Source organism: Ahaetulla prasina, chromosome 8 (assembly GCF_028640845.1).
Source record: "Ahaetulla prasina isolate Xishuangbanna chromosome 8, ASM2864084v1, whole genome shotgun sequence".
In the NCBI taxonomy this organism is placed as follows: domain Eukaryota; kingdom Metazoa; phylum Chordata; class Lepidosauria; order Squamata; family Colubridae; genus Ahaetulla; species Ahaetulla prasina.
The window spans coordinates 155,477-172,881 of NC_080546.1; the positions used below are offsets into that span (position 1 = coordinate 155,477).

Consider the following 17,405-nt stretch of genomic DNA (forward strand, 5'->3'; position numbering starts at 1 on the left):
CCTTAGCATTTCCACCATCCTGCTTCAGGCCTGTGCAGCAGAATGCGGCCACCCTGTGGGAAACAGGCGCTTCCCGGCCACCATGGGGCTCTCTGCAGGGCGATTATGGGGGAGAAAAGAAAGCTCTCTCTCTCTCACACACACACACACTTCCACTGAATTACTGAATGACCCACAGAGCCTAAGATGAGAATTAGCACTGCAGGAGGCCTGCATACAGACCTCCAACACAAAAACATCCCGTCCTACATCTGTCTGACTTAGCCAAGGCAGAAACACTGCAGTGCAGGATTTGGAAGGAAAGTCTTACTAGGAGGAGAGGCAAGGGACCTCCCCACTCCCAAGGCCCAGGATTCAACCTCTCTGGCTTCCTACAGCTCAGAGGACTCTCCACGCCAGAAGGGCAAAGCTGCTTCTACCCCCTAAAAGCATCCAGCCGAAGGGAGACAGAGGCCTTATAAGGAACAGTGCCAGAGGGAAGACGGAAACACTGCTGTCTTGAAAAATGTAATTGATTTCAGCGAACACACTCCCAACCTTTACATCGGGCTTTCCAAAGTTCACAGCCACAACTGCTGGACTCCAGTTCCAAACATCCCCAGCCTGGAGGCCAGTGGTGGGTTGGTACCAGTTCACCCCAGATTGGGCAAACTGGTATTAGCGGGAGGCTCTGACCACTAACCCAGACGTCTCTGCGCACGCGCAGAATTGCTGCGCTCATGTGCGCCCACAAACAAACTGGTAGCGGCCAAAATTGAAACCCACTACTGCTGGAGGCGGTCTCTGCGGATGAGATAGGCTGGCACAAAGTATGGCGTCCTTTTGACTGCAGAACTACTGCTCTTAGTTGAGTCTCCCCAGCTTCTCTTTCAGAGCATGTGGAAAAGGGGTGGGGTTCCTTTGCAAGCAGGGCAAAAACTCCCGTCACCTTCTCAAGGATGTGCTCGACAAAGTTCCAAATACCTGGATTACAGGGCCTAAGAACACCTCGTGTAGAGTATCCCTCCTCCAAGGGACAGGCTGAGCAAGATGGCAGTCCAGGAAAGATTCCCACCCCACCAGGCAAGGTCTCCTGCTTGCCAATCTTCTAGCTGGGAGTGGCATAAGTGCCTTCAGGGTCACTTTTCATTTAAAGGCCAGACAGATAAGAGGTTCTCCACTAAAGGCTCCTGGAGACAGCGGCTCACTGCCCCTTCTCCAGAACCCCAGAATGAAGGGACCCACCAGAGGAACAAGAGGCTCTGTGCGAGACCAGCCAGGTCCCATCCATTTTCCAGTCAAGGCCATGGGGACCAGCGGCCCAGTCTGGTCTTGACTCAATGAAAAGAGCCTTTGGAATCTGAGGGGCTGGGGCAGCTGAGTCCCGCTTTGAGTCCCCTATTCTGTAACTTCTGGGGTGATAGTCAGCAGGAGCACCTCATAGCCACGGTGGACCTGCAGAGTCAGGCGGCTCTGGGTCCGCACGGCTTCATAGATGTCTTCTGCCCGTCGGGATGTCCTCCCGTTGATCTCTGTTACCACATCCCCTGCTTTTAAGCCCGCCCTGTGAGGAAAGAGAAGAGCAGGTGGTACCTGCCTGGCAAAGGAGACCCAAGAACCCTCCCCTCCCCCCCAGCCCAGCACTCACTGATGAGCGGGGGAGCCCACAATGACCTTGTGGATAAGGACTCCATAGGAGACATCAGGGAAGGACGGGTTCCTCCCCTTCAGCTCTGACAGGATGCTGGGAAGTGAATGAAGGGAGAGATCACAGGCATGGTCCTCCCGTGGGCCACCCTTCCTGGCAGCACCAGACCCTTCCTCTTCCGCGAGAGCCAAGCCCGGCCTCCCCAGTGAAGCAGGGAGGGAGCAGGACAATCCTGCATCCCCACTGACCCAGAACAGATGGTACAGACAGATTGGCGCTGCAGCTGCTACTACTCTGGCCAAAGACAAGGAGACCAGCCAGAAGAGCCAGATCTGGCAGCTGGAACTTAGTTGGGGCAAGTAAGCCCTCCACATAACCTGGCATTGGCTGAAGTCATGCCAGTGGTCCTACCTGGGAGTCAAGGTCAGCATCATCACCCCGATGTAGCGGCGCCTGCCCTCAGAGCCCCCAAACCAGGACTCTGCAAAAGAAAAAACAACTATCTGTACAGGCCCACTCTCCCCACCCCCACCCTGCCCCAACCACCTCAACTGCTTCTAGGGAAGAAGAGCCAAGAAGTGGAGGGTGGGGGGCATGCTCTGCGGCAGCATTCAAAATGCCTGCAAGGAGGGAGGAAAGCTGGGAACACACACACACACACACACTCCACCTTGAGAGGCACCCAAGAGCCACCCTGTCTTGCAGCTCCTCCTCACCCTTGTGCTTCTGCTCCTGCTCCAGAAAGACTCGCAGGCGGTCAGAGGGAATGGCGAAAGAGATCCCGGGTGTGACCTTCATGGTGTTCACACCAATCACTTCCCCGTCCTGAGAGATGAGAAGGGTCTGGTCAGTGTCCGAAAGGGGCGGCAGAAGAGGTGCCCTCTTGCGCAACAAGCAGTCATTCCCCCTTCCCCAGGAGTTTAGTTTAGTTTAGTTTAGTTTTAAAATAAATAAATAAATAAATAAATAAATAAATAAATAAATAAATAAATAAATAAATAAATAAAATACAGAGTATATACAATTAAAAGAAATTAAAAGAAACTATTAATAAATGGCCGATAATTTAAAAATTAAAAAAATTTACAAATGTTTAAAATCTCGAAAACCCCAATTTAAAATCACTATTTATGCCAGTCCTGCTTGAATAAATAAGTATGAAAAGAGTAGGAAAAGAGCATCCATGCAATGGCTCTTCCAGGAGTGCCAAAACTGGGAGGATGGCAGCAGGTCTTCTCAAGCTTACCAGGTTGACTAGCGGCCCCCCGGAATTCCCAAACTGCAAAGGAGAAAAGACGGTCAGCCAAAGCAGCAGCTGCAGCTTCTTCACAAACCTTTACCCATCTGACCTTCAGGCATGACTCCGAGCAGCCCACACGGACACACTTATCCCCCCCCACCCGGGGAACTTACGTCGATGGCGGCGTCCGTCTGGATGTACTCCATGTCGGAGGCGGCCAAGCCAAGCTCTCGGCCTCCGCGCTGGGCCGAGCTGACGATGCCCGAGGTGATGGTGTTCTGGAGGGCGAAGGGGCTGCCCATGGCCACCACGAACTCCCCCTGCCGCACCTCGGAGGAGCGGCCCAGGCGCAGCGTCGGCAACGGGTGCTACGCGGGAAGGAGAGCGGCCTCAGCGCCAGACAGCCCACCCAACCTCCGGTCCGCGCTCTCCCCCCGCCCTGTCCCCGGGGAGGCAGGAGGGCCACCTTGGGGCTGATCTTGAGGGTGGCGATGTCGGCCACCTGGTCCACCTGCCGCACCACCGCGTCGTACAGTTCCCCGCTGGCCAGTCGCACCCGCACGCGCCGCCGGTTGGCCACCACGTGCGCGTTGGTCACCACCAGCCCGTCCGCCGCCACCACGAAGCCCGACCCGTTGGAGATGGGCACCTCCCGGCCCGAGAAAGGGTGCCTGCGGGGGCGGAGGAGGGGGAAGCAGAGCGGCGCTCAGTCCACGCCCCGCGCCCCGCGCCCCGCGCCCCCCCCCAGGCGCCCCCCACCTGCCCAGGATCTCGATGTAGACCAGCGCCGGCGCCGTCTGCTCCACCACGTCCGCGATGAAGTTGTAGGTGCTGCGCGGGGAGCGCGGCGGTGGGGCGGGCACGGCAGCGCTCAGGACCGGCAGCCGCGGGCGCTCCTGGCCGCCCGCCCCGCTCAGCAGCAGCCCCAGCGCCGCCCCCGCCGCCGCCCCGCCCGCCACCGCCCACCGTAGGGACGGGAAACCCGAGGGCCGCTCTCCGCGGGGGCCGCCCCCGGGGGGCCCCGCCGCCGCGAGAGCCGCCCCCCGCCGCCCAGGGAACGCCCGCAGGGCCACCGCTGCCGCCAGCCTTGTCGCCATCGCTCGACGGGGGAAGCCGCGGGGAAGGCCGGGAGTTGTAGTGCGGGCTGGCCCCTATAGCGGCGCCGGAAGAGGCAGGGCCGCGCGACCGCGGATCTTCCGGTTGCCCACCAGGCGCCTAAGATGGCCGCCGCGCCCGCGGCCCGCCCGTGAAGGCCGGCGAGGCGCCCCCGGGGAGGCATGGAGCCGCCTCCCATCCCGGCCGCCGCCGCCGCCAGCCCCGAGCGCCTCTTCGACTCCCACCGGTGAGGCCGGAGCGAGGCTCCGCGGGGGAGGGAGGAGGGGAGGCCTGCCGGCCGCCGGGGCTCTCCCGCCATTCTCCGCGCGCCTCTCTCCGCAGGCTGCCGAGCGACGGGCCGCTGCCGCTGCTGCTGGCACTGCTGCTCTACGCGCCGGTGGGGCTGTGCCTGCTGCTGGTGCGGCTCTTCGTGGGGCTGCACGTCTTCCTGGTCAGCTGCGCGCTCCCGGACGGCGCCCCGCGCAGGTGAGCGCGGCCCCGGGGCCGGGCGGGGGGAGCGGGTTCGGCGGGGCCCCCGCGCCGCGCCGCTACTCGGCTCTCGGCTGCTCCGCCCGCAGGTTCCTGGTGCGCGCCATGTGCTCCGTGCTGGGTCTCTTCGTGTGGCAGAGCCGCCCGCGCAGCGCCCGCGCCCGCGTCCTGGTGGCCAACCACGTCACGCCCTTCGACCACAACGTCCTGGGCCTGCTGGCCTCCTGCAGCGCGGTGAGCGGGGCCCCGGGACTGGGATGGGCGGGGGCTGCGGTGGGGATGGGCATCCCCGCAGCCTTGACCGCTCCGCGCCCGTCTCCCCCGCAGCCCGTGCTGAACGGCGGCGCCGGTTTCGTCTGCTGGTCCCGCGGGTTCCTGGAGGTGGCCGGGGCCGAGAGCCGCGCGGAACTTCTAGAGTCGCTGAAGGGCTACTGCTCGCAGGGCGGCAACCCACCGCTGCTGCTCTTCCCCGAGGAGGCGACCACCAACGGCCGGGTGGGCCTGCTGCGTTTCAGGTGGGCCCGGAGGGGGGAGGGGGCTTTACCGCCTGGCACCCATAGCCTGGCTCACCCGCCACCCCTTCCCTTTGCAGCTCCTGGCCCTTCTCCATTGTGGATGCGGTGCAGCCGTTGGCTCTGCGGGTCTGGAGGCCCTTCGTGGCTGTGGTGAGTCTGGGGTTGGGAGGAGGCCTTGGGGCTGCCTGGCTGTGGCTCTTCAACAGCCCCCGTTTTCCTTTCCCTTCCAGAGTGTGGCTGGCGCTTCCTGGGTCACTGAGCTGCTCTGGACTTTGTTCGTTCCTGTCACCATTTATCAAGTAAGGTACTAAATCTCTCTGATTTTTGTGGGATGTGGGCTACCAGATCCCTCTGGATCCAGACTCAGAAGTACCTCAGCCTGAAGGATGGCAAGGAATTGGCGGTCTGATAACCTGAGGGCTTCTTGCTCTCCTCTCAAGGTGGCTGCCTTCTGTGTACAGACAAGCTGAGGAGACCCAGGAAGAGTTTGCCCTGCGAGTTCAAGAGGTAGGAATGGCAGCCGGGGTGGTGGGGGAAATGCTCAGAAGATCAGGATGTCTCAGCTTGTCTCTCTGCTCTTTGTAGCTTCTAGCTCTGGAGCTGGGCGTGGTGTCTACATGCCTCACAGCCGCTGACAAAGCAGAGCACCTGAAGCGTCTCCGCCACCACCCTACAGCTTCCCGTCCTCCCCCACGTGAGTCTGCATCAACCCCTTGAGTGTGCAGCTGCCAGCTGCCCTGTGTTGGAGCAGCAGTTGGAAGTTCTCACCAAATCTTTAGTCCCACCTTGTTGGAAGAGGCAGCTGGACAGGATCTGCCAAGGAGGGTACCAGGTTCAGCATGACTGGGAGAGAAGGCCATGCTACAGAGGGGGCCTGCAGGAAATGGCTTCACTCCTTCTTTCTTTTACAGAGCCAAGCCAGCCCTCTGGGGGTCGGCCTCAAGTCTCTCGCAGCATGGCCTCCACAGAGGATGTACAATTGATAGGCATGGCCCGGCGCGTCCGAGAAGTTCTACCCCAGGTGCCCATGGCAGCTATCCGCAAGGACCTAGGTGAGGAAAGGGAAGCAGCAGCAGCAGGTTTGGTGCTGTGCCCTTCAGCTTCCTGGGGCCTAAGAGGAAGGGAAGGGTTACAGCTTGGGAACCTGGGAATGGCAGGTATCCTTTTGCAGCACAGAGGGCCTTTGGCATATTTCCTGACACTTGGTCAAGCTCTTAGCAGGGCTTCCTAGGATGAGTATGCATCGATTACAGGGCAATGCTTATAGGATGAACAGACAGCAAGCATTTTTCCAAGGTGCCTTTGGAGGAGCTAAAGCTTTCCCACAGCATCATTTTTCTTTCTGCCCTTTTTTATTTTGGGTGTTTTGAAAATGTGGACAATTATTTTCTCTGTGCATCGTTGCCATTTGACTGAGTTCCTTAAACACATGTTCCTCATTCTTCAATGGCGTATATGGGAAAGCACATGTAAAGCATCAGTGCAACTGAGGTGCTTGTGGGAAGGAAGCCTCAGCTATGAGGGATTGTGTGGTTATGAGAAAGGACCTTGAGTTGGCGCTTATCTTCATTAAAGATAGCTCCTTGTTTCTTCCTTCTTCAGCTCAGACGAACTGCGTGGACACCACAATTGCCAATCTTTTGGAGGGGCGGGTTCCCTTCGTACCAGAGGCAGAGACCGAAGGCTTTGTGGCTGCAGCTCCCTCTTTCTATGGTGCTCAGGATCCTTCCACCTCCCGAATGTCCCCGGTACTTGCATTCAGGTCAAGAAGGCTATGGGTGTTTGTCTGCAGGAAGCATATTTGGGCAGGTTCCTAAAGGGGCCTCTGTTTTCCTTAGGCATCGGGGAAGGTCTTTGCCAGATCTGCAGAAGCCAGACAGCTCTCTCTCCAGGAACGAAAGCAAGCGCTCTGGGACTATGCCAGAAGGTGTTGGACCATCTTTTTCTGTGGACAGAGGGTTGCACGGGAAGCACCCTTGAGGGGGTGCAAAAAGTGGCTCCTTGTGCTGAAGTTGTTCTCTTTCGTCACAGGAAATACACAGAGAAATATGGAATAGCCCACGTGGAGGGGAGCTGCTGACCAGCACACGTCTTAGCTTGAACTCATGGTTCAGTTGACAATGATCTTTGTGGGGATCACTGCTGTCCTGGGGTGACCGAGATGGTGGCTCTTGACAAGTATTGTGTGTGCCATCCATGGGCTGCCTCTGCAGGTGGGGAGGCTGCAGCTCCAGCCAAGCACAGGCTGTCAGCGTTCCTGTGTTTCCCACCGCCACACCTGGACCTAGCATTGTCAGGCCCAAGAGTCTGCCCGGGAGGGGGGGGTGTCTTTAACTATCAAAATAAACATGACTCTTAATGCTCATCTACTTGGTCAGGTGCTGCTTCTTTTGGTATGAGAGAGAGAGAGCTGGAAAGATCACATTCTCTTTGGAGGCTTCTGAGTGCTGCAAGTGGCCCCCAGCTTGACCTGGACTGCCTGGACGGTTCTGTCAGAGGAAAGTTTCTAGTGCAAGTGGTTGATCTTACATCAACGGTAGGGAGGTAGATGGGGAGCTGACAGTATGAAGCCGCTTCCATGCTCCCACCCTGTTCTTCCTGGGCTGTTTCACTGAAAGGCCTCTCAAGAAGTATTCCATAGTCTGAGCATCTTCCAGGTGTCCCGACCAACCCTCTGAATTTTTAGGAACCATGAAATTGGCTCGGACATTCTGAGAGATGCTTGATTGCTGCCAGCCAGAAAGAAGGGATTTTTGTATTGGCTGTTACTGAATTTTGTTACCCGTCTTCTGATGGTTATAGTTTCCATGGAATAGGCACCTACCACACTATTTAATGTTTTTATCTGGGCTGCATAATTTATTGGATTTTGCCATGGTTGGCCAGTTTGTGGCTCAGCGTTGTGTGAACCCACACACATAGCTGAAATAGTTGTGGTTGCTCTGCAGATCAGTTGCTTGACCATGTCTATGCCCAGAGCCCTCTATGCTCAGAGGGCTCCCTGCCTTGCTTGCCAGCAGCCATGTGAGCTGGAGCTACTGGCAATGGTAGTTAAGTCTCATTTCTCAGCTGTTACTAATTTGGTTCCTAACTTATGAGCTGTACATGGCAACCTTACCTACAGATCGCTTGACCCAGATTTCAAGGATTGTGGGGCACCTTGAACCGTTCTTAACAGCCCTGACCGGGGTCACACAGTACAAACTAAGTTGGCTGGTTTGCAGTTCAACATCTACCACGGGCCCAAGCAGCTTTCTGGGTACAGCCTCCCCCAGCAAAGCCATTTTTGGAAGGATCCTTTTTAGCTTCTCCCTTAAGCTCTGTTCCTTTCCAAGGGCTCAGGTGAGGATAGTGATAAATGCAAAAATAAGAGGAGACTTGAGAAATGTTTGGATTTAAAAAGTTAAGGGAGCTCTTGATCTGTTGCACAGGGAATTCTGAGGAACGCTTGGCATCCCCTCTGCGTGTTTTCACAGAAAGAGAAGATTCCCTTCCCATCAGAAGCGGAGAGAGAAAGAGGGAGAATTCTCCCACTTGCTCTCGGGAGTTCTGAAGCTTTTGAGATGGAAGTAGTAAATTGCTGCTTCTGATTGATGCCCTTGTGTTGTCTGTGTCCATCATCCGCGTCCCCCGTCCCCCCCATTTTGTTTGCCTTTTGTGTCATTTCTGCCATTAACTTTCTGATGTACGATGAATAAACACCAAGCTATGATTTTGCTAGCTGAACTGAGTAGCGTGTATGCTTCTTCTGAATTAGATACAAGGACTGAGGAGGAGTGTGCTGGATGCAAACAAAACTGGAAATTGTCAACAAATTCAACACACTCCAATAACTTGGATTCCAATTTGAATCTTTCTTATACCCTGGTTGGGGTTCACAACTGAACCCCAACCAGGTTCTTATACCCTGGTTGGGGTTCGCAATTCCCACTACCACCCTGTCTTCCCAGGTCACCTCACTTAGTGTTTCCCCCTACTTCAGGGTGTCCCAGAGACAAAGCCAGGCAGCTTTTCTAGCAGCAAAAAATACAATTGCAAATTGTAAAGTAATAAAGTAGTACCACTTTCTGGACTTAGAGCAATGTGGCCTGTGACTAAACAAAAATATTTCTTCTACTCATCTCTCCTTGGGAAATAGAACATCTTTCAAAAATGAAATATTTATTAAGCAAAATAAAAGCATTTTTAAACATTAAAATGCAAATATGATGTTGGAAAATGGAAATAAAAATTATTTAAATAAAAAAAAGAAAATATGTAGCATCATCACAAAAAAAAATGCAAATATTTTGCAACTAAAAAGGAAACCTTGGTCCAGCTGGCCCAGCTGATAGCACCTCATAAGGGCCCCTTTCCAGGGTTATAGGAGAAGATGGTCAACTGTTTTGAAGGCGAAAGAGGGCTTTATGCCCAAATGGCAGAACCATCTTCTAGGAGAAGGGAAACTGATTGTAAACCTCCACTGCCTGGTGGAGGTTTGTAAACCTCCACTGCCTTGTGGCTATATCTACTACTGGAAAAGGCTTCAGGAGTCAACCTTGAGGCAAAATCTGGAGCCAGAGTCCTGGAAGCAGTTCGTGACTGTACAATCATGGTATGGTGACTCCTGCGACATAGCTGGAACTAATCGTAACGGCTTTGCGACTATTTCAGCAATGTGCTTGGATCACATTAATCTACCCAGGCCTCGTGCTCTGGAGAGGACACTCCAGCTTTGCATACAGCATTGAAACAACACGGGAAGTGGCAGTTACTGGTTATAAGTGTTTGCTTGATTGGCATAGAGCATGACGCCAGGGGCCACTTTCGTCGGTGGGAGAGGTCATTGTACCTCATTGGGCACCTACTGCCCACCTTAAGCTGGCTAGCCCCCAGCCAGTAAGGTGCTGCCCCCCCCCCCACAGTCTGTTAACTTCACAGAGTGCATGGGGTTTAGGGTCAAAGCCAACAAACAGATTGATAATTTTGCACCATGCAACAAACATAAGAAAACTTTAGCACTAAAGTTGGGCAGCTAGAATGTTCGGACAATGACCCCCGGCCTCTCTGACGATTTACAAGAGATAGATGACATACGTAAGACAGCTGCCATTGACATGGAGTTGAACAGACTGCAGATGGACATCATTGCCTTTCAAGAGACAAGACTGGTAGACTCGGGATCTGTTAAAGAGAGAAATTTCATGTTCTGGCAGGGAAAACCATCAAACGAGTCTACGGAATACAGGGTTGGCTTCACGGTCAGAAACACCCTACTAGGATCCATTACTCCACCTGCTGCAAGAAGTGAAAGAATTCTGTCCTTGCAGCTCCACTCATCAGCAGGACTGGTTACTCTTATTAGCGCATATGCACCAACATCATCTTCAGTAGAATCCAAAGACAAATTCTATGACGATCTGGCTGCTACTATCAAGAAAATCCCTGAGAAAGGACGGGACGTATTCCTCTTGACAGAATCACGTCGGGGTCACCATTTGTTGACGCATCAAGCATTTGGTGGGCTTCTCATGAAGGCTGCTAACGAACGACAGACTCATTGGCTTCTCGAGGTGAGAGCCTGGAGAAAGTCTGGGATGAGAAGCCCAGAGCAAATTCCAGAGCCCCCTTTTATTGTGTATAGGTAAAAATGGGTGGTTACAAAAGGTAAGCAGGGGAGGTTACATATTAGCATATATTCAACATGTGAACACGTGACTGCAAGCACATCCACAAGCCTATGATTTTGGGAGAAAGCTCATGATTCTTGGGAGGAGTTTTACCATGAGGTGGCTCTTTGTTCTCTGCTTTTTGCCTACGTGGTACAGCAAACAGAAATACATCTCGAAACATCCTGACTCTACATACTAATAAATCTCATATAATTGTGTGTAGGAGCAATTTCTTTGAAGCTCTGTGAAGTGAGCCTTATCAGAGAAGGAATGTTCTGTGGCTATCTCAAAGGTGTTGATACATTTACAGGCAAACATCTTTGCAACCTTGGCATCGAACAGATTTCTGCTTACATGATAAAAATTAGCCAGACTTACCTATGCTGATATTTTTGCACATAAGCAATTTCTCAAAACTTGCTCGTGCTTATATTTGCACATAAGTAATTTCATAAACAATTTCATAAAGGGGTTCATATGGCATAATATTCCAACATTGATGCCAGCCATTGAGGAAAAAAGGAGAGCTCTAATTGCATATAAAGCCTGTTCCAGTGAGCGCAACCTACAGGGTCTGCGAACTGCTCATAGCAAAGTCCGCCAGGAAATGTCCTAACGATCACTGGCTGCAGCTTTGCTCTCGGATTCAGATAGCTGACACAGGCAACATCAAGGGCCGTGGTGGAAGGGAAGGGCCGTGGTGGCTCAGGCTGTAAGATAGCCTGTTATTAAAACACAGCAGCCTGCAATTACTGCAGGCTAGAATCCCACCAGGCCCAAGGTTGACTCAGCCTTCCATCCTTTATAAGGTAGGTAAAATGAGGACCCAGATTGTTGGGGGGGCAATAAGTTGACTTTGTAAATATACAAATAGAATGAGACTATTGTCTTACACACTGTAAGCCGCCCTGAGTCTTCAGAGAAGGGCGGGATATAAATGTAAATAAATAAATAAATAAAAAAGGGGGATGTATGATGGCATCAAGCAGGCCTTAGGTCCAACACAGAAGAAATCTACCCCTCTGAAGTCTGCTACAGGTGAGGTTATCCAGGACCGAGCACAGCAGATGGCACACTGGGTTATATTCCAGAGAAAGTGTGGTAACTGAAGATGCATTAAATGACATTGAATGCCTGCCTGTCTTGGAGGAGCTTGACAGTGAACCAACTTTAGAAGAACTAAATGCAGCCCTGGACTCCCTTGCCTCTAGCAAGGCACCTGGGAAAGATAAAATCCTTGCCGAAGTTCTGAAGTGCTGCAAAGAACATCCTCACTGAACTGCATGAAATCTTCTGTCTTTGATGGAGGGAAGGTGGAGTACCACAAGACATGAAGGATGCAAATATCGTCACACTATACAAGAAGAAAGGTGACGGGTGACTGTAACAACTACCGTGGCATCTCTCTTCTTAAGTGTTGTAGGGAAGTTGCTTGCCTGTGTCGTACTGAAGAGGCTCCAGGTGCTTGCAGAGAGAGTCTATCCAGAATCACAGTGTGGCTTTCAAGCTAACAGGTCCACTACTGACATGGTATTTTCCCTTAGACAATTGCAAGAGAAATGCAGGGAACAAAGACAGCCATTTTTTGTAGCCTTCATAGACGTTATGAAGGCTTTCGACTTGGTTAGCAGGGATGGCCTTTATAAAATTCTCCCCAAGATTGGATGTGCACCTCAGCTCCTCAACATCATTGGATCCTTTCATGAGGAAATGAAGGGCACTGTAGTTTTTGATGGCTTAACATCAGATTCCTTTGATATTCGAAGTGGAGTGAAGCAGGGCTGTGTCCTCGCGCCAACTTTATTTGGGATCTTTTTTGCCGTCATGCTGCAACATGCTTTTGGAACTGCAACAGAGGGTACTTACCTCTGGACCAGATCAGACAGAAAACACTTTAATCTCTCTAGATTGAGAGCAAAGTCTAAAGTCCAGTTGAAATGCTTATGGGATTTCCTCTTCACTGACAATGCTGCCATCATTGCTCACTCTACTGAAGACCTTCAAAACTTATGGACTTTGGACTAACAGTCAGCCTGATAAAAACACAAGTCATGGGTCAGGACATGGATTCACCTCCCCATATTACAATCTCTGCACAAGAACTGGAGGTGGTCCATGACTTTGTGGACTTTGGCTCAACTATCTCTGACACTCTCTCTTTAGATACCGAGCTGAATAAAAGTATTGGTAAAGCGGCCACCACATTTTCCAGACTTATAAAGAGAGTATGGCTTAATAGGAAGCTGATGGAACATACAAAGATTCAGGTCTACAGAGCCTGCATCCTGAGCATACTCTTGTACTGCAGTGAGTCTTGGACCCTTTATGCACAGCAGGAGAGAAAGTTGAACACCTTTCATATGCACTGTCTCTGATATATTTTTGGCATCACCTGGCAGGACAAAGTTCCAAATAGCGCAGTCTTGGAACGTGCTGGAAATTCTAGCATGTATACACTACTGAAGCAGCGATGGCAACGCTGGCTTGTGCATGTTGTGAGAATGGCTGATGGTCGGATTCCAAAAGATCTCCTGTATGGAGAATTAGTGCAGGGAAAGCGCCTCAGAGGGAGACCACAGCTGTGATATAAGGAGATCTCCAAGAGGAACCTAAAGGCCCTGGGAATGGATATTAACAACTGGGAAACCTTTACTTCCAATCGTTCAACTTGGAGGCTAAAGATGCAGCATGGCCTTCTCCAATTCGAAGAGACATTTATTCGGCAGGCTGAGGCAAAGAGGCAGTCCCGGAACCAGCGAAATCTGGGGGCTGGGCAGGGGTCAGAATGTATCTGCCCTCAGTGTGGAAGGGATTGCCACTCTCAAATTGGCCTTTTTAGCCACACTAGATGCTGTTTCCAGAGCATGATACCATAGTCTTTTGAGACTGAAGGATGCCAATAGTAAATAGTAATAGCCAATAGTAAAAAGGAAGTACAGATCTATTCAGATAATGGGAGAACAGCAGTAGGAACACCATTTTCTATCTTCCAACCAGTGAGGTGTTCCATTTGTGGTTTGTGTAAAGGAGATCCTGTGTGAGGAAAGAATTGCTCTTGTGTGGGGTGCCGCAAGGGTCGATTCTCTTGCCCCTCCTGTTCAACATCTACATGAAGCCACTGGGTGAGGTCATCAGTGGTTTTGGGGTGAGTTACCAACTGTATGCTGATGATACTCAGCTGTACATTTCCACCCCAGACCACCCCAACGAAGCTGTCAAAGTGCTGTCCTGGTGTCCGTGCGGGTCTGGATGGGGAGAAACAGGCTCAAGCTCAACCCCTCCAAGACGGAGTGGCTGTGGATGCCGGCATCCCGGTACAGCCAGCTGCAGCCGCGGCTGACTGTTGGGGGCGAGTCATTGGCCCCGGTGGAGAGGGTGCGCAACTTGGGTGTTCTCCTGGATGGGCGGTTGTCCTTTGAAGATCATCTGACGGCCGTCTCCAGGAGAGCTTTCTATCAGGTACGCCTGATCCGCCAGTTGCACCCCTTTCTAGACCGGGATTCCCTATGCATGGTCACTCATGCCCTCGTCACTTCTCGCCTGGACTACTGCAATGCTCTCTACATTGGGCTCCTCTTGAAGAGCACCCGGAGGCTTCAGTTGGTCCAGAATGCGGCTGCGCGGTGATAACACCTATCCTGCGCAGGCTGCACTGGCTGCCTGTGGTCTTCCAGGTGCACTTCAAGGTGCTGGTTACCATCTTTAAAGTGCTCCATGGCTTAGGACCAGGGTATCTACGGGATTGCCTTCTGCCACCGTTTGCCTCCCACCGACCCGTGCGCTCCCACAGGGAGGGCCTCCTCAGGGTGCCGTCAGCCAAACAATGTCGGCTGGCGGCCCCCAGGGGGAGGGCCTTCTCTGTGGGGGGCCCTACCCTCTGGAACAAGCTTCCCCCAGGACTTTGTCAACTTCCTGATCTCCGGACCTTCCGCTGCGAGCTGAAGACGTATTTATTCTTCCGCGCAGGACTGGCATAGAATTAGTTTTATCATTTGTATTTTAAATGGGGTTTTATGGTTTTATGTATTTTAATTATGGGCCAAATTTAATAAGTTTTTTATTACTGTTTTTACTTGTATTGTACCTATTTATTGTTGATTTTATTTGGCTGTGAACCGCCCCGAGTCCTGCGGGAGAAGGGCGGTATACAAATTAAATTATTATTATTATTGTTGTGGTGGTGGTGGTGCAGATGCCAGTAGTTCAGTTCTTGAGTCCAAACTGAAATAAGAACCTCTCTGGATTCTCCTGAGACAAGACTCCCTCTTTCAAAGGCTTTCCCCTGAATGCTCTGGAGAGGGTCTTTTATGCTTTACAGAAAGATAGAAGGGCTTGGGTACAGACTGCTTTCAGCTTTGGATCTCTGCTCCTACGTTACCCCAATATTTAAAATAAAGGAAATCTGGCTCCCCAATTTCCTCTTGGATATTTTCTGTTCTTTCTTCTGATATTTTAAAGAACTTCAAAGTTGCCTCTGAGGGTCCTGATGTTCAGGAAATATCCATTTTCCAAATCTCTAATTCTCAGTTTGTGGGCCAGGAAATGGAGTGCGTGCCCTCCCTGGAGCTGAAGTCTGGCACCCTCACCTGAATGGTGAGGGGGAGGGGGAAACACTGTCAGGAAAGGCTGCTGAGATCTTTCATGGGTCCAGGAAGTCAACAGAAGACTAGGAGGAAAGTCTCACTGCCTCCTGGCAAATGAGCTCCCATCTACAGCGGTCTGTGGGCACAGAAAAGCCCTCTACCTAGGAGGCAGACTGGGTCTCTGGGGCAGGTGTAAGGATCTCAGAAGACAGGAGGTTATGGGCAACCCCTCCAGAACAGTGGCCATGAGGTAGACATCAGGGTCCTTTCCCCGAGGAACAAACGCTTCATGCCAGCAGCTTTTTGCAGGAAAGAAAAGCTGCACTGGTGAAGATGGTGCAGGCAACTAGCTGTCCTTCCCAAAATGTAGTGCCGAGTACCAGTCACAGCATTTTAGCTGCGGTCTGACCAACACGGAACAGGAAAAGGGGCTGATCCTGATCTCGGCATCTGACCTGGGCTATGCAGCAAAGGACTGGCCTTTGTCGGCTGGCAGCCCCCAGTGGGAGGGCCTTCTCTGTGGGGGCTCCTTCTCTCTGGAACGAACTTCCCCCAGGACTTCATCAACTCCCTGATCTCCGGACCTTCCGCCGCGAGCTGAAGACGTATCTATTCTTCCGCGCTGGACTGGCATAAAATTAGTTTTATTATTTGTATTTTAATTGGGGTTTTATGGTTTTATTTTAATTATGGGCCAAATTTAATAAGTTTTTTATCATTGCTTTTATTGTATTGTATTTATTGTCGATTTTACTTGGCTGTGAACCGCCCTGAGTCGTTCGGGAGAAGGGCGGTATACAAATTAAATTATTATTATTATTATTATTATTATTATTATTATTATTATTATTATTATTATTATTATTATTATTATTATTATTATTATTATTATTATTTGGCTCCCGTGTTGAGTTGCAACAAGCAGTTCAGTCTGCACCCTCCACACGCATCTGCTGCTGCCGCCCAGTGCTTCCTCCCTACCAGCCAATGTGCCTGCCTTGAATTCCTTCTACTCAAATGTTTACCTTTGTCTCTTTTAACATTCTTCTTGCTGGCTTGGCCCATTGCTGGCCTCCTGAATCTTGATACTTCTCCTTTCGTCTCCCATCTGAGTCATCCACAAAGTCAGTAGGTGTGTCTCAAAACCTCAGAATGGCTTGAGCAGCTCGGTCCCATGGTTTCCCATGGCAACCTTCCTCCCACCCCACTTGCTTTGGAACCATGGATAGATATCCACCAGGTGCAATTGTTCAACTGGCTCTACCTAGGGACAGTATTGCCCAGCCAAATTGTGCCCTTCACTGAGGGAGATGACAACTGGTGTCATCAGACCTCAGATTCTTTCAAGTGGCCAAAGGCACACACCACTCCAAGGGGGAAGGCAAGTTCCAAGCATCAAGCATTGTTCAGGCAAAACCCTTAAGAATTCTGACCATCAGAGGAGCTGGACACCCTCTGGCCCAGAAACCAAGCAGGGCTGGGGATGCTCTGGGGCGGAAGGGGGACAACCCTTGCAGAGATGGTGCGTGTGTCCTCTTACAAAGAGCAGAAGAAGCAAGTGACGCCACAGGCTGCAGCGGGGGGGGGGGATCTGGCACTACAGGACGGACTATGCTCCTCTCTGGCTCCATCACCACATCTTGGAAAGAGCTGAGGTCCCATGTCTGACTGGAAGCTGGAAGAACTTCTCCATCATGACCTCTTGCCCTTTCTATTCAGGCCCAGACCACTAAAGCTGAACTTTGGGACTCTCTTTTCTCTAAACAATTTTAACTGAGTTGCTTGGTACTTGAGTTGATTTGGTCAATCAAATGCAGGATGGAGTGTCACCTGAAGCCAGGCCTCTTTCTTTCTGCTGGAATTGGAGGGGGGCTGCAGGGGATTAATCTAGGGGTAGGGAGCTAGTGGAATCATCTCAAATTTGCCCCTGTAATTCAGGCTTGGCCCATGTGAGAGCTTGAGAGCTGGTCAGCTAGCATCTCTCTCCTGGGCTGGGAGCTTCTGGTTCTGGACCAAGAGGGCCAGGCCTTACAATGACCATAGAAAAGGCTCTTGTCTCCCCTCCTGTGAGAGCAGCCTGCCAACTGAAGTGGCCCTGGAGGGTGTTCTGGGTTCAGAAGGTCAGAACTGTCTCCAGGTTGGGAAGGGCAGTGGTCTTTCCACTGAGCCCAGCCTGGTTCTCCTGAAGTGCTTGCATCTGGTGGG

General features: G+C 51.9%; 2 protein-coding genes across 3 annotated transcripts; one reads left to right on the forward strand and one right to left on the reverse strand.

Moving 5' to 3' along the window:
* Positions 1-494: 494 nt before the first annotated feature.
* HTRA2 (HtrA serine peptidase 2) lies at positions 495-4,000 on the reverse strand. The gene is made up of 8 exons (XM_058193363.1): positions 3,627-4,000; positions 3,334-3,538; positions 3,041-3,235; positions 2,874-2,906; positions 2,344-2,452; positions 2,039-2,108; positions 1,628-1,723; positions 495-1,543 (listed from the first exon to the last, which is right to left on the reverse strand). The coding sequence occupies exons 1-8, from the start codon at positions 3,962-3,964 to the stop codon at positions 1,378-1,380; spliced, it is 1,212 nt and encodes a 403-aa protein (XP_058049346.1). The 5' UTR covers positions 3,965-4,000; the 3' UTR covers positions 495-1,377.
* Positions 4,001-4,047: 47 nt separating this feature from the next.
* Positions 4,048-7,331, forward strand: AUP1 (AUP1 lipid droplet regulating VLDL assembly factor). 2 transcript variants are annotated; one of them, XM_058193362.1, is made up of 12 exons: positions 4,048-4,209; positions 4,305-4,448; positions 4,541-4,685; positions 4,779-4,966; positions 5,044-5,116; positions 5,197-5,270; positions 5,407-5,473; positions 5,552-5,660; positions 5,878-6,018; positions 6,569-6,714; positions 6,805-6,893; positions 6,998-7,331. In XM_058193362.1, exons 1-12 carry the CDS (start codon positions 4,145-4,147, stop codon positions 7,044-7,046), a joined length of 1,290 nt encoding a protein of 429 aa, XP_058049345.1. In that variant the 5' UTR covers positions 4,048-4,144; the 3' UTR covers positions 7,047-7,331. The 2 variants fall into 2 exon arrangements, with proteins under 2 accessions (XP_058049345.1, XP_058049344.1); XM_058193361.1 differs by having other exon boundaries at positions 4,541-4,966.
* Positions 7,332-17,405: the final 10,074 nt, after the last annotated feature.